General features: G+C 43.8%; 1 protein-coding gene across 2 annotated transcripts in view; it reads right to left on the reverse strand.

Annotated features, from left to right (window-relative positions):
• TPRG1 (tumor protein p63 regulated 1) overlaps nt 1-15,706 on the reverse strand; it is a 114,625-nt gene that overhangs the window by 76,035 nt on the left and 22,884 nt on the right. Inside the window, exons 2-3 of one of the 2 annotated variants that reach the window (XM_040428382.1) lie at nt 14,661-14,843; nt 9,103-9,194 (exon numbers count right to left, since the gene is read on the reverse strand). In XM_040428382.1, coding sequence (XP_040284316.1) covers nt 9,103-9,194; nt 14,661-14,840 — 272 coding nt within the window. In that variant the 5' untranslated portion in view covers nt 14,841-14,843. Of the gene's footprint in view, nt 1-9,102; nt 9,195-14,660; nt 14,850-15,706 lie in introns of both variants that reach the window. The other variant, XM_040428381.1, reaches the window with a different exon arrangement.

Raw genomic sequence — 15,706 nt, forward strand, 5'->3', positions numbered from 1 at the left:
TTTTTAGTTTGTTTTTAGTTTTAGCTATTTTAGGGGGATATCTGTGTGTGCAGGTGACTATTACTGCGCATAATTATTAGGCAACTTAACAAAAAACAAATATATACCCATTTCAATTATTTATTTTTACCAGTGAAACCAATATAACATCTCAACATTCACAAATATACATTTCTGACATTCAAAAACAAAACAAAAACAAATCAGTGACCAATATAGCCACCTTTCTTTGCAAGGACACTCAAAAGCCTGCCATCCATGGATTCTGTCAGTGTTTTGATCTGTTCACCATCAACATTGCGTGCAGCAGCAACCACAGCCTCCCAGACACTGTTCAGAGAGGTGTACTGTTTTCCCTCCTTGTAAATCTCACATTTGATGATGGACCACAGGTTCTCAATGGGGTTCAGATCAGGTGAACAAGGAGGCCATGTCATTAGATTTTCTTCTTTTATACCCTTTCTTGCCAGCCACGCTGTGGAGTACTTGGACGCGTGTGATGGAGCATTGTCCTGCATGAAAATCATGTTTTTCTTGAAAGATGCAGACTTCTTCCTGTACCACTGCTTGAAGAAGGTGTCTTCCAGAAACTGGCAGTAGGACTGTGAGTTGAGCTTGACTCCATCCTCAACCCGAAAAGGCCCCACAAGCTCATCTTTGATGATACCAGCCCAAACCAGTACTCCACCTCCACCTTGCTGGCGTCTGAGTCGGACTGGAGCTCTCTGCCCTTTACCAATCCAGCCACGGGTCCATCCATCTGGCCCATCAAGACTCACTCTCATTTCATCAGTCCATAAAACCTTAGAAAAATCAGTCTTGAGATATTTCTTGGCCCAGTCTTGACGTTTCAGCTTGTGTGTCTTGTTCAGTGGTGGTCGTCTTTCAGCCTTTCTTACCTTGCCCATGTCTCTGAGTATTGCACACCTTGTGCTTTTGGGCACTCCAGTGATGTTGCAGCTCTGAAATATGGCCAAACTGGTGGCAAGTGGCATCTTGGCAGCTGCACGCTTGACTTTTCTCAGTTCATGGGCAGTTATTTTGCGCCTTGGTTTTTCCACACGCTTCTTGCGACCCTGTTGACTATTTTGAATGACACGCTTGATTGTTCGATGATCACGCTTCAGAAGCTTTGCAATTTTAAGAGTGCTGCATCCCTCTGCAAGATATCTCACTATTTTTGACTTTTCTGAGCCTGTCAAGTCCTTCTTTTGACCCATTTTGCCAAAGAAAAGGAAGTTGCCTAATAATTATGCACACCTGATATAGGGTGTTGATGTCATTAGACCACACCCCTTCTCATTACAGAGATGCACATCACCTAATATGCTTAATTGGTAGTAGGCTTTCGAGCCTATACAGCTTGGAGTAAGACAACATGCATAAAGGAGATGATGTGGTCAAAATACTAATTTGCCTAATAATTCTGCACGCAGTGTATAGTTGTCGCAAATTTTAGGGCCCTAATCGCAATCGCACAAAATTCCCATATCGTGCAGCCCTAGTGTGCGGTGGTTCTTTCTTTATTAATAGTGTATAATATTTGGCCCCCAAGCATGTCCAGTTGCTTTGTAAAGAAAGGTCTTGGTGCTAGCTATAGACAAGATCAACATCTCCAAAGCTTCCATTTTCTCAGGTTTTAGGAAATATGGCTCGTGTGCGTTTGTTTGTCTTGTTGCTGTTACCGGGTGACCTTTGGCTGTAGCTGTCACAATGCAACTCAAGATAATTTTTATCACTCCGTCTAAAAGGTTTGCCACCCCATCCAATGCTGGCCATCCACATTAGACAGCTGTCAGACGACAGCCCATCCTTCCACTCTCCCCAATCATAGGTATGTGTTCTCAGTAGTGAGTGCGGGATAAGCCTTTGCTAGACACCTCTGGAGAGAACATTGAAAAAAAAACTGCCCCATCCATCCTTTCCATAGATAGTTGGTGGGGTAAGACAACTGTTTGCAATCATAAAAAGTGAATGTGGAAGTTTATATATTTTGGGATCTAGAGAACATGATTAATATCCACTTACTCCATCCTTTATACCTTGCATTTTGATGGTATCTTTGCATGCAGTATTTTTATCCAAAAGTTGGAGTGGAGTTTAAGAGGAGGAGACGTACAACTGAATTCCTCACTGAGGAGTCTCTTTAAGGCCGAGTTGACATGGGCGAGATTTCCTCACGGGTGCAATGCGTGAGGTGAACGCATTGCACCCGCACTGAATCTGGACCCAATTATTTCTATGGGGCTGTGCACATGAGCGGTGATTTTCACGCATCACTTGTGCGTTGCATAAAAATCACAGCATGCTCTATATTGTGCGTTTTTCACGCAACGCAGGCCCCATAGAAGTGAATGGGGCTGCGTGAAAATCGCAAGCATCCGCAAGCAAGTGCGGAGCGATTTTCACGCATGGTTGCCAAGATGACAGTCTATTCACTGTATTATTTTCCCTTATAACATGGGTATAAGGAAAACTAATAGCATTCTTTAATACAGAATGCTTAGTACAAGGTCAATTGAGGGTTAAAAAAAAAATATTAAAAATTAACTCACCTCCTCCTCTTGATCGCGTAGTTGCCGATCTCTTCTTTAATCATGAGCTGCCGGCTAAAGGACCTGTGGTGACGTCACATCACATGGGCCAATCACATGGTCCATCACCATGGTGATGGACCATGTGATAAGCTCAGTGACGTCACCACAGGTCCTTTGACAGGTCCTGAAGAAAGAACAGGAGATCGGCAGCTACGCGATCAATTGGAGGAGGGGAGTTCATTATTTTTTAACCCTCAATTGACCTTGTACTAAGCATTCTGTATTAAAGAATGCTATTATTTTCCCTTATAACCATGTTATAAGGGAAAATAATTACATCTACACAACACCGAACCCAAACCTGAACTTCAGTGAAGAAGTTCAGGGCTGGGTACCACATTCAGTTTTTTATCACGCGCGTGCAAAACGCATTGCACCCGCGCGATAAAAATGGAACTACGGAATGCAATCGCAGTCAAAACTGACTGCAATTGGGTACCTACTCGCGCGGGTTTGCCGCAATGCACCCGGCACGCATCCTGAGCCAAAACGTGACGCCCGTGTGAACCCAGCCTAAGGGTACTTTCACACTAGCGTCGCTGGATTCCGGCAGGCAGTTCCGTCGCAGATCCGGCAATCTGTGTGCAAACGGATACCATTTGTAGACGGATCCATCTCTCCGGTTGTCATACGGAAAAACGGATCTGGTATTTATCTTTCTCACATTTTTAAAGGTCTGCGCATGCGCCAGATCCGGCGTTAATGCATTTCAATGTAAAGTTCCGGAATTTTCGACGGAGAAAATACTGCAGCATTTTCTCAGTCCAAAAAACGTACAGTGACTGAACTGAAAACATCCTGAACGGATTGCTCTCCATTCAGAATGCATTAGGATAAAACTGATCAGTTTTTTTTCCGGTATTGAGCTCCTAGGACGGAACTCCATACCGGAAAAGAAAAACACTAGTGTGAAAGTACCCCAACACCGGTTGAGGATCAAGCCAATTGTCAGGAACAAATATTCGCATGTACTCTCTTTCCTGATAATTGGCCCATGTAAAGATACTACTGATCACCCGATAAAAACAAGCAAACAACTCATTTGTTAGGTGACTGCATCTTTAATGCGGCACCTAATTGTCATTTGTAGCACCCTACTCTGTGTAACCATGGGATGTGCAGACAACAAGAAGGCGAATAGAGGATGAAAGATCAAAATAATGATAATTCGCCCCCGTTTAACTTTGCATTGGGATGTGTAAAGGCACTTTAAACAAGAGCCGATCGACTTGCATATTGTTGTTCGCCGCTCGTTATTGGCACTGGGCCATGTAAAAGGACCCTTACTAACATAGAATGGAATCAGTGTGTAATTACACAGTGTGCACCTTGTTCCCTAGCATTAAGCAATACGGCACATAAACATGGTGTACTCACATTGATCTACCGCCCCCTATATGTGACGGCAATTCTGCATTTCATGTGTTATGTGATGAGAGAGCAAGCATGGGTAAATCTCAATGACATTGTAATGACCTAAAGCCCAGTCTGCCAATTCTTTTATTTATTTTCCTGGTATGGACATAAACTCAAGATAAATGACCAAAGGGCATAGGACCATATCAAAGCCCCATACGTAGTGCAGCCTGGGCTCTCTCTTCTAATGCCAGCTGAACATGAAATAACAGTAGCAATTCTCTAGGGTGAAAACCCACAATCAGACAATATATTCTACTAGAGCTGCTGAGGAAACTAAACAATATAAAAAGTGCAATAAAATGATTAGTTGCTATGGACAAAGTTTTTCTTTAAGGGTATGTTGACCTTTTTGCCACCAGAATTCTGTTGTGGATTCTGCGCCAAAATTCTGGTGGCCGCCGCGTTGTGTCTGCCTCCCATTTTTTTTCAACTGTAAACTTGTAAAAAAACAAAGATGCCCATACACAAAATACTGCCACTGCCAACCACAATCCCGCCCCACAAACATGCACACTCAGACTGTTCACTGACTTTATGAATAAGCAGCTGCCACCTTTCTTGGGACTCCCTGTACACATTAAGGGACACGTTTATTAAGAACAACGTTTTAGATGCCGGTCTTAATAAGCCCTGCACTATCCAGAGCAGATTCTAAATGTAAGACAGCTTCCTTGCTGTCTTACATTTAGACCATTTTCTATGCCTAAGCCTGGCGTAGAAAATGATGAATGAGCCGCGCCTGTCCCCTTCCCTGCCTACGCCACCCCCCTTTTTTCAGACCTGCCGCCAGAGATACACCACAAAAGTGGCATATATCTGTTCATAAGTGACCCCCTAAGTATGTGGCTGATCCCAGTTTCAAACAACTTTTATTTAATCACCTAACAGCTGTCTATTAAGGGTGGGCGGTCCAGGTCCTCAGTCTGCAGAGACATCTTTTGGTAACAGAGTGGCTCCCGGCGCACTCCTGCTTTAAAGAGGACCTTTCATCTGGCAAAACATTGTGAACTAAGTGTCATGATCTGTACAGCGGCACGCAGGGATCTCATTGCACTTACTATTATCCCTGGGCGCCGCTCCGTTCTCCCGCTATGCCCTCCGGTATGTTCGGTCACTTAGTTAGTGTAGTGTTTACAGAAGCATGTGCTATTTGCTCACTGAATTTCACACTTTACTTTGTATAGGATGTGACTACTCAGTGAGCAGATAACACCAGAAGCTGACTGGCCATAGAACCCACAGGGAAATTTCCCGATGGGCTGATGCTCAAGGGGTCACCCGAACCGACCTCACAGCTGCAATTAATGCTAGGAACATCAAGTACTTATGGACCTGGCCAGCGGCCGCAGGTGCCCTCAAGAATTCAACTGTATAGCCGTTCTTGGGACAGTAATACAGTTGGATACTGCGGCAGTGGCAGCAGTATTTTGTGCTGCACTGTGGTACTTGGCTCTGCCGAGGTGGTATTTTGTGCTGTACTATGGTAATACCGGCCCCATCTACTTCTGTTGTCCCTGCCTAATTGTATTGGGATACAGGAGTAGAGCGAACTAGGGGGACTGGTGGGTGTTGATAACACCTCAATTCCGCCTGTTTCTGTAAACCCGTAATGAACGCCAATAATGGTTGTTCGGTGAGAAGATGTTTAGTTATTGCTCCTGATGAAGGGACATGCCTGTCCCGAAACGCGTTGAGCCGGATATATACCCTAATAAAGACAAGTGAACAGAAGCACCCATGTGATTGGCTGCCTTCATCTTGTAAGATTCTAGAAGCGATCCAGGCTGGGGGGGGGTGTTTGGTTTACAGGTGTATTATGCTTATCCTAGTAAACCACCCCCCTCGTGAAGTGAGTAAATAAGTATACGATACTTCAGTATTTTTATTATACTTGTATCCTTTTAAAACGGATTTTACTTATTTGTTTGAACTCATTCGCATTATTCATTTACTACACATTGACGTGTATGACACTACAGGCAACGGTCTCTTAGGCACTTGAGACCCAGTGTAGTGTGTTTATGCTCATTTCTTTCTACATTTGTTTCTGTGTGTTATTCTCTATATTTTTTTTTCTATATAAAAAATAAATAAATTTCTCTGTATATTTAAGAAACCTACACCACACTAAAACATCTTCTCACCGACCAACCATTATTGGCGCTCAATACTGTTTTACAGAAACAGGCGGAATTGAGGTGTTATCAACAGCCACCAGTCCCCCTAGTTCGCTCTACTCCTATATGCCACACATGCAGACACTCTAGTCTGCCTGGCAAACCCTGAGCAGCCTTTATACCACTCTGTCTTCTCCACTTCACTCCTATAAACCCCTGGCGCCTCAAGTTTTTCAGATCCGGTGGAGTCCATTCCATCAGATCTGACTAACCCTCAAACTCTCTCTTCCTTTAATTGTATTGGTCCAGCCTACTTGTGTTGTCTGCCTTCTGTCAATTTTTACCCACCTAAAACTTGGGGCCATGTTTTTTTCCAGGGACTCTCCAAGTTCCCAGTCCGCCCCTGGATGACACAGACATTCACAGTACCTGCTGCTGCCATATAACTGCATTGACAGTATCTTTCACTCTCATTGAGCTCAAAATCTCCTTCCTCCCTACACTGGCCGCTGCCGGCATTTGGACTATTAGATGCCCCTAGAGGATTTCAGAACAATTTACAGAAAAAAAGTTGGTGCATTTTCACTTGTTTCACTAATTGCACAAAACGAGTTAGGATTCCTTATCAAAGAACTTAGAGGTGATATGTCAGCCTAGAGGATCCGATCATTTTATTTTTCTAGGATCCTCTTTTATACAAGATGAATTTTATATAGAAAATAATTCGACAAAGTGCAGCTGATGGTCCGAAAAATACAGTAAATAAAATAAAAAAAAAAATGTATAAAACATATTAGGCATCCATACGACCCTAATAACCTAATGAATTAATTTATCAGGTTACTTTATCAGTTAATGTGAAACATAAAACATTATAAATAAATAAAGAAATAAAAAATAAAATAAATCACCCAAAATTACACCATAATTTATATGTACCCCCAAAGAATGCCAAAAATATTAACATTTCTTTCACATAAAAGCCCTATGCATCTATGTCAATAAAAAATAAAAAAACGTTATGGCTGCTGAAATGCAGAAACTAAAAAAATCATTAACCTTTTCAGGCCTAGTCATTAAATAGATAAACCTGTAGTAAAGAATAGATACCGTATTTTTCGAACCATAAGACGCCCCCCCCCCCCCCCCCTCCCAAAGTGGGGGGAAAAATGCCCCTGGGTCTTATGGGGCAAATACTAATGAAGCACTTCCATTATGGGAGCGCTTCATTAGTACCCGAGGACCGGGAAGCGGTGAAGGCTCTGTACTCACCGCTTCCTGGTCCTCGGCTTGGCTATTGGCTGTGCTCTGTGATCTCACACTGCGCGCCGCAATACACAGCTGACAGCAGGATGAAGAGGATCGCGATGGTGAGGAGCGGTGGCGTCCAGGAGCAGGAGAGATAGAGAGTTTTTTTAATTTTATTTGCACTGGGGGCTGATATATAGTGGTTGATATATGGGGCTGCTGGCTGAATATATGGGGCTGAAGGTTGGGGGGGTTGATCTGAGGCATTGGGGGTCTGATCGGAGGTCTGATTGACATTGGGGTTCCGATTGGGGCTGTAAGCTGAGGTCTGATTAACTTTGGGGGTCCGATTGCTGGTCTGATGTGTAATGGAAAATATTTTTTTCTTATTGTTCTCCTCTAAAACCTACGTGTGTCTTATGGGCCGGTGCATCTTATAGGGCGAAAAATACGATAATTACTTACCCGACAAATCCCACGTAAACTGCTCCAGTTCTCCTAGAGAGTTGTTTCAAAAGTACAAAAAGGCAGCGCTCACCTGTGTTGTCCTTAGAGGTGCGGACATAGCCCAGACTCAGTCATAAGTCAACTTAATCGAAAAATGTTAATGTCCAGCTTCCAATAAAAAACTGTAGCTTTATTGTTATGCAGTAAAATCCAAACACGTATCACATACACAGTCCACGTGTTTCTGACCATTAAATTTCAGTCCTTACTCATTACATGTAAAATTGTTAAAGTTCACATGCCTTTAGCCATGTGTTGCACCAATCAATCAAGATACCAGCATCACATGGTCCATGGGGTAGGAGAACTTACAGAACACCAAAGAAAACCAAAAAAGTATAAAATAATGAACATGAAAATAAATCCCTTTACCGATATTGCAAAATCAAGTCTTGTTTCCTGTTCAGGCCTGCTTCCCAATTTGAACATCCAGTATACCTCTTGGCTCAGGAGTTTTCGCTTATGATCACCCCCTCTGATTGGAAAAGAAAAGCTGCCGAAATGCCATCCGGCCCCATTAACTATAATGGGGTCCTGTGGTGATCCAGCCACGATCTGGCAAATATTTAGGGAACCGGCCGGACTGCGTTTCCCGGCATTCTATGCTGGAACAGCCTGCCAGCAGTATAAAGCATGCCTAACACACTGATTTTCTGTGCTGATTTGGGGCGAAAAAGCACAGAAAAAATAAATAAATAAATAAATATTTTAAAAAAAAACGCATGAAAAACTGTGTGGATTTTTTGTCTTGAAATCCGCACCCGTGTGTGTGCAGGAAGCCTAAGATTACAATATAGTGCTGTTACTTTAAGAAATGCAAACCACTTCCCTGGATATACTGTGTACAGTGCATCCTTCAACAAGCTGTTCCCTGCCACCTGCTCAGTGCTTTAATTACAAGACGTAGCTCCATTCTAGACTACGGTGTCAGCTATGGTGGTTCAATGTTTTTGTCATTCTGTTTCTTCAACAGCAGCCGACTGGGGATATGTTTAACTAGAAACAAACAGAAAACATGATTCCAGTGCCAGTGCAGAGCTGGCACACAGCACTCATTGTGCCAGACCATTTACAGCAAATCATTTCTCACTAACAAACAGAAATGAGCACTCATTGTGTCACAGCGGAACAGCCTTGAAGACGGCTTGTACATGGTTTCTACGCTGCAACAACACACAGCGACCGACTTCAGTGCTACCAAATGTGACACTCACTCTGTTAGCAGCCAGGCACTATTCACAATCTCCTTCTCCTTTGATAACAGCTGGTTTGTCAGATCTTCAACGGCCTGATCAAAGGCTCCCGGCTATGAAAGAAAGGCAAGAACATTTAAATAGTGAGAAGTCAACTTGACTTGTCCTAGTTTTATCAAGGATTACAACACATTCTTCTAACAAACCTTAACATAATTCACTTTTCCTTAAAGAGGACCTTTTCACTGCTCCGGACATGCCTTTTTTTTTTTATTAGTTTCATGCATTCCCAAAGTAATAACAGTTCTGGAGCATCTTTTCTTATGGCTCTATGTTGTGCCATTCCTGTATTATTTCTACTAGAAGTTATGAATGAATTGCTAGCAGTTGGGGGTGTACCTGCACAGCTTGACAATGGCAGCACTGATTGGATAGAGTGAGTCTGTGCAGGTACACCCCTCCCCAACTGGTTACCTCCCCCTCTGTACCCTTACTGCAGACTGCTAGCAATTCATTCATAACTTCTAGTAGAAATAATAAAGGAATGGCGCAACATGGAGCCATAATAATAGATGTAAACAGAATGGTTATTATATGGGGGATGCATGAAGATATTAAACAGGCATGTCAGGAGTGGTGAAAGGTCCTCTTTAAGATCCCTTTCAGACGAGCGAGTGTCTCACTGCGGACTCACAGCGAGGTACCCAGCCTGAACTCCCAGCACTGCTGGGGTCACATGACATTATATTGATTTATGATGCTATGTAACCCTTACAGTTCTGGAATGTATTAGATTACACTGACATAATGTTGTCAGTGTTATCCAATATATTCCAGAACTGTAAGGGTTACATAGCATCATAAATCAATATAATGCTATGTGACCCCAGCAGTGCTGGGAGTTCAGGCTGGGTACCTCGCTGCGAGTCCGCAGTGAGACACTCGCTCGTCTGAAAGGGGCCTAAAGAAGATTTCTAAGTTATTTTTATTGATGACCTATCCTCAGAATACGTCATCAATATCAGATCAGCGGGGGTCCGATACCAGGCACTAGGCTTGAGAGAATCGAGCCTAGTCCGACTCATGGCATCCGACACATTGCATCCGCAGCAGTGAGCAGGTGTACTTACACTTAAGTCGTCCCATTCACTTCAATGGGACAGCTCTGTAGTATACACTTGTATAGGAACGAGCTGTTCCATTTATTTCAATGTAATTACACCTGCTCACCACTGCGGATGCGATGACAAGCAGGTAAACAATGAAGAGGAGGCAGCGGTGGTGGGGGTGCAGGGTAGTGTTGAGCAATCAAGCTTCGGATCAAAGATCCGAAGTCGATTGGTTTAAACACTTCATTTTAATGCTGTATGGAGACCTGCCTCCGTACAGCATTAAAATGTATTGCCTCTGACTTCAGTGAATGAATTCGGTATTCATGTCTGCACGTTTAAAATTCGGAATCCAAAGTCGGGTTTGGTATCGGTTGGTATCTCAGTACCAAACCCAACTACAGATTGCTATTTTAAAATGTTTTTAAAGACGCAGAAATTAATACGGAATTCATTCACCGAAGTCTCGTGCAGCTTCGGCTGAAACGAATTTTCCCTACATGGAGGCAATACATTTTAATGCTGTATGAAGACCTACGATCCGAAGCTTGATTCACTCAACACTACCTGCCACCCCACCAACCAGCTGGTTGAAGAGAAGGCGCATGCCATACCAGAGCTGCCTCCTCTTCATTGTTTACCTGCTTGTCGTTGCATCCGCAGTGGTGAGCAGATGTAATTACACCTAAGCCATCCCATTGAAATGAATGGGACAGCACGTTCCTATCCAAGTGTATACTACAGAGCAGTCCCATTGAAGTGAATGAGACGACTTAGGTGTAAGTACACCTGCTCACTGCTGCGGATGCAATGTGTCGGACCCCCGACGATCTGATACTGAGGATAGGTCATCGAAAAAATAAACAACTTGGACAACTCCTTTAAGTAACCTAAATCTGAACTCATTCCTGGAGGCAAATAAATAATACTTTACCTATGCAATAATATTTGTATATACCTATACAGAGAGTGAGCAGCCGCTCCGAAGACAGTCTTTCAACAGTGAACATACCGGATGTGTATTTTATAATGGTCCCTGGTTTAAAAGGCTATAAGGAATGCTGTGGGTTTGTAGAGAGGTCGTGTGACTTATGGTCATTGGTCTCTAACACTGGGAGGCATTGTACTGTGTGCAGATAAATATGAAGAATGCATTAGTTCTTTAGCAGGAATAGTTATGGAGCAGGGCCTACTGTGTATTCTGGGTATATAGAAGACAAAACAACATAATATTCACATTATATGTCGGGTATACACCAAGTAACATTTAATTTCTTGCATAGAACAATGCAGTAAACATTTATCATCTTGATTATGACAATTTTCCATAAGCGGATTTGTAAAGTGCAACCGCCTGCATTACATCTACAAATCAATGTGTGTATCCTACATTTTATGTGGCTTACGCCGTATTTTGTCATCCATGTGCTGTCCCATCTGTATGTCCGTCCTGCAAATCATAGAACATGTCCTATTCGTGTCTGTTTTTCTAATGATGGTGAGTGATGGGGGGGTTTAAAAGTAATATCAGGAAGTATTACTTTACTGAGAGAGTAGTGGATGCATGGAATAGCCTTCCTGCAGAAGTGGTAGCTGCAAATACAGTGAAGGAGTTTAAGCATGCATGGGATAGGCATAAGGCCATCCTTCATATAAGATAGGGCCGGGGGCTATCCATAGTATTTAGTATATTGGGCAGACTGGATGGGCCAAATGGTTCTTATCTGCCGACACATTCTAGGTTTCTATGTTTATGTTTCTATGAGTGAAAAATAAAAACATTGCACATGGAAGGTGTCTGTATATTGCGAAGTGTAGTTTGCGGACCACAATACGGCTGGGCCGTGTGCATGAGGCCTTATAGCTGCTATATACATTAGTAGTGCATGGCGCTTTCATGGGCATGAAGATCTAGAGCTGGCTTCTGAGTTAATAGCCCTTGCAGATTCAGTTTTAGAGTAAAAGCACTGTCACAGTGGTTTGTCACTTTCTACCTTGGCAGGGTGGTCTCTTTTCACTTCTGTTACCCAGGACTTACATCCTACATCGAGCTCAATGGGCCTGGGCCTAGTCCTATAGGTAATTATGAGGGCAGAGAATTTTCAGGGAACTGAATAGTATTTATTAGGGATCGACCGATATTGATTTTTTAGGGCCGATACCGATAATTTGTGAACTTTCAGGCAGATAGCCGATAATTTATACCGATATTCTGGGTATTTTTATTTTTGAGAGAAAAAAAAATTTCCTACACAAATCTGCTGAAAATTAATATGTTTATTGTTAACAAGTATTTATATTTTTTTTTGTAAATCTTTTTCATTTATACTTAATATTTTTGTGTTTTTTTTTTTTACTAACTTTTAGCCCCCTTAGGGACTAGAACCCTTGTCCTATTCACCCTGATAGAGATCTATCAGGGTGAATAGGATCTCACATGGCCCTGCTGCTCTGTGCTTTGTGCACACAGCAGCATGGAGCTGAACATGGCAGCCAGGGCTTCAATAGCGTCCTGGCTGCCATGGTAACCGATCGGAGCCCCAGGCTTACACTGCTGGGGCTCCGATCGGAGGAGCAGGGGAGAGGGGATCCTGTGGCCACTGCCACCAATGACTAATACTGGGTGGGGGGTGCACTGCGCCACCAACGTTTTTACTATTGGGATGGGGGTGGGGGGCGCACTGCGCCACCAATGATTAATACTGGGGGGCTTGGGGGGGGGGGGGGGCGCACTGCGCCACCAATGAAGATAAGTCTCTCATTCATATACAGGAGGCGGGAGCTGGCTGCAGAATCACATAGCCGGCTCCCGACCTCTATGAGCTGTAGCTGAGATCCGCGGCACCTGAGGGGTTAACTACCGCGGACCGCAGCTATCGCTCATAGAGGTCGAAAGCCGGCTATGTGATTCTGCAGCCAGCTCCCGCCTCCTGTATATGAATTAATGAAAGACTCATCTTCATTGGTGGCGCAGCAGCCACAGCCCCTCCCCTCCTCTTGTCTTCTCTCTTGTCATTGGCTACAGCGGCATCACAGGGGGAGGGAGACACTGCTTCCTTCTCCCCTGTGCTGCGGAGGGAACACGGAGAGCGCTGAGAGCAGCGCGTTCTGTGTTCCCAATAAGTTATCGGAATATCGGCAAAATAGATGCCGATAACGGTCAAAATCCTCAATATCGGCCGATAATATCGGTAAAAACGATAATCGGTCGATCCCTAGTATTTATTCAGATGTAATTTGTATTAACGTGTTAGTTGAGATGTGTGACTCAGAGGCGGACAAATCAGGGAGACACAAAGGAAATGCCGCAGAGATTTTCTATATGCTGAGAGGAGCAAACATTCCCTGTGTGAAGGAAGCCATGGTGTACAGGGGTTGGATCCCAAGTAACCACACATTTATTACCTATCTGGACGATGGGTGATAAATGTTTAAGGTGTAGCCTACAGGATGGGCAGAGTCTAAGGTACCTGAAAACAGGTTCCTAAAGACGCCATTTTTTTCTATCGCAAAAACAGTGTAATGTGTTTCGGTCAGTGATTTCCATCAGTGATTTTGAGCCAAAACCAGGTGCATCTCTAAACACAGAACAGGGGCGGATCTTTCCCTTATATCTTATGTCTGTGGAGGCTCCAATGTCCAAAACACCGACATGTGAATGAGGCTTAAGTCATAACAGTGAGGATGAGGATTAGGTTCTGAGCTAAGGAAATCTGTCACCTCTTGAATTAACATTTTGCTAAAATCTGTATTGAGCAGCTCCAGTGTAAACTTCAATAGAACGCAAGTGCTGGACAGTCCTTACCTTCATGAGGTCCTAGGAGCAGGGAGAGCTGGGTGCTCAAGAATATATGAGGGCTCTAAGGCAAGCGCTCTCTATTGAACAGATGGACCTGCTCAGTACACATTTTAGCAAAATGGCTGGGTCAATTCAAGAATTTTCATCAAGGTTTCTGTCGCCCGTTTATGCTGCCCTCAGACAGACAGGGAACCATAGACAGGTTCTCTTTAAAGGGGTTATCCAATATCATACAACATCCTCCCCATGTGCCGTGCCCCTCAGAGAGAACATACTTCCCCCACTCCCTGCGACGCTCCTGGTCCCCGCACCACTGCTGCTTCTCTCTGTACACTGATGAAAACATACGGTGTCAGGGGGAGCAGCCAATAGCAGGCGGAGGATGAGCCTCCCTAGCATTGCGGGCGACGCTAGGGAGGCTCCCCCCCGTACCCGCCTACCACTGGCTGCTCCCCCCGACACCAAATGTTTTCATCCATGTACAGGGAGAAGCAGCAGCGGCGGTGCGGGGACCAGGAGCGGCGCAGGGAGCAGAGTAAGTATTTTTCCTCTGAGGGGCCCGGCACATGGGGAGGCTGTTGTACAATATTGGATAACCCCTTTAAGAACGCTGGAAGCAGATAACAGTACAGTCTATTATGCATGCTCTATAAATTACATATTTGTTTTACCCTAGCAACAAAGAACTTTCTCAAGATAAATTTTTGGTTGGAATGAGTTTCCGAAGCCTGTGACTTGTTTGTTTCTTGCGCTTGATTACTCTTGGTGTCCTGGTTGGTTTCAGACTCAGGATAATCTTGTGCTCCAAGTGCCACGGGACGAAACTCTCCCCCTTGCTCAGACTGGGCCATTTCTGAAAACTGAGTAAATTAAAAATAAAACAACATGAAGAACACACGTGATGATGACCTGAGTGAGCACTATAAAAACATTATCACCATGTAATTTTCTGAATTACCCCTCGTAGTAGAGAATAATGCTACCTGGAACAAAGCAGCCCTGTCAAGCGGTCACACCCAAGAGAAACAACAAGAGTGAGTGTCCATTGTGTGCTGAAGGCGTTCACCGTGCACGCAGTCTCAGCCACCTTCATAGTTTTGTTTAGTTCTGTATGCGCATATGATAAATAATTCATTTTTAAAATAAAATAAATGTACAAAACATGGACACATGCCTGCAGCTGTTAACGCGAGTATGTCACCAATGTAAACTGCTGACAGCACTAGGTGGTGGCTGGGGAGAGCAGGAAAAACATATCTTTTGTGAATCTTTTATTATCAGGAGAACTGAGAATATGAAGTTTTATTGTTCCAGATTCCGCTCCTGGAAGTGCCCGGGAGGTGGAGTTTTACTTGTAAGGGCTCTCTGCATTGAGCTGCTTCACAGCCCCTCCCCTCTGCTTAGAGTGACAGCCATAGCCTCCAACCAGAAGACCAGGACAGCTGTTACTCAAAGGGAGTGAAGCAGCTCGATGCAGAGATTGGAGGGCACTTCACAGTGAAGCTCCACTTGCAGGAGCAGAGTTTGGCAGAATAAAACTTCATATTCACAAAACTCCTGATAATAAAAGCTCCACAAAAGGGACCGCTCTCCCAAGCCCATACCTAGTGTTGTCAGCAGTTTACTATGGTCAAAACTGCTAACAGACCCCCTTTACACTTAATAGTATCTAATGGACAGAAGCTAAACAGAATACTGGATTAGGGCCTTCATGCAT

The sequence above is a fragment of the Bufo bufo genome, chromosome 4, assembly GCF_905171765.1.
Source record: "Bufo bufo chromosome 4, aBufBuf1.1, whole genome shotgun sequence".
Classification (NCBI taxonomy): domain Eukaryota; kingdom Metazoa; phylum Chordata; class Amphibia; order Anura; family Bufonidae; genus Bufo; species Bufo bufo.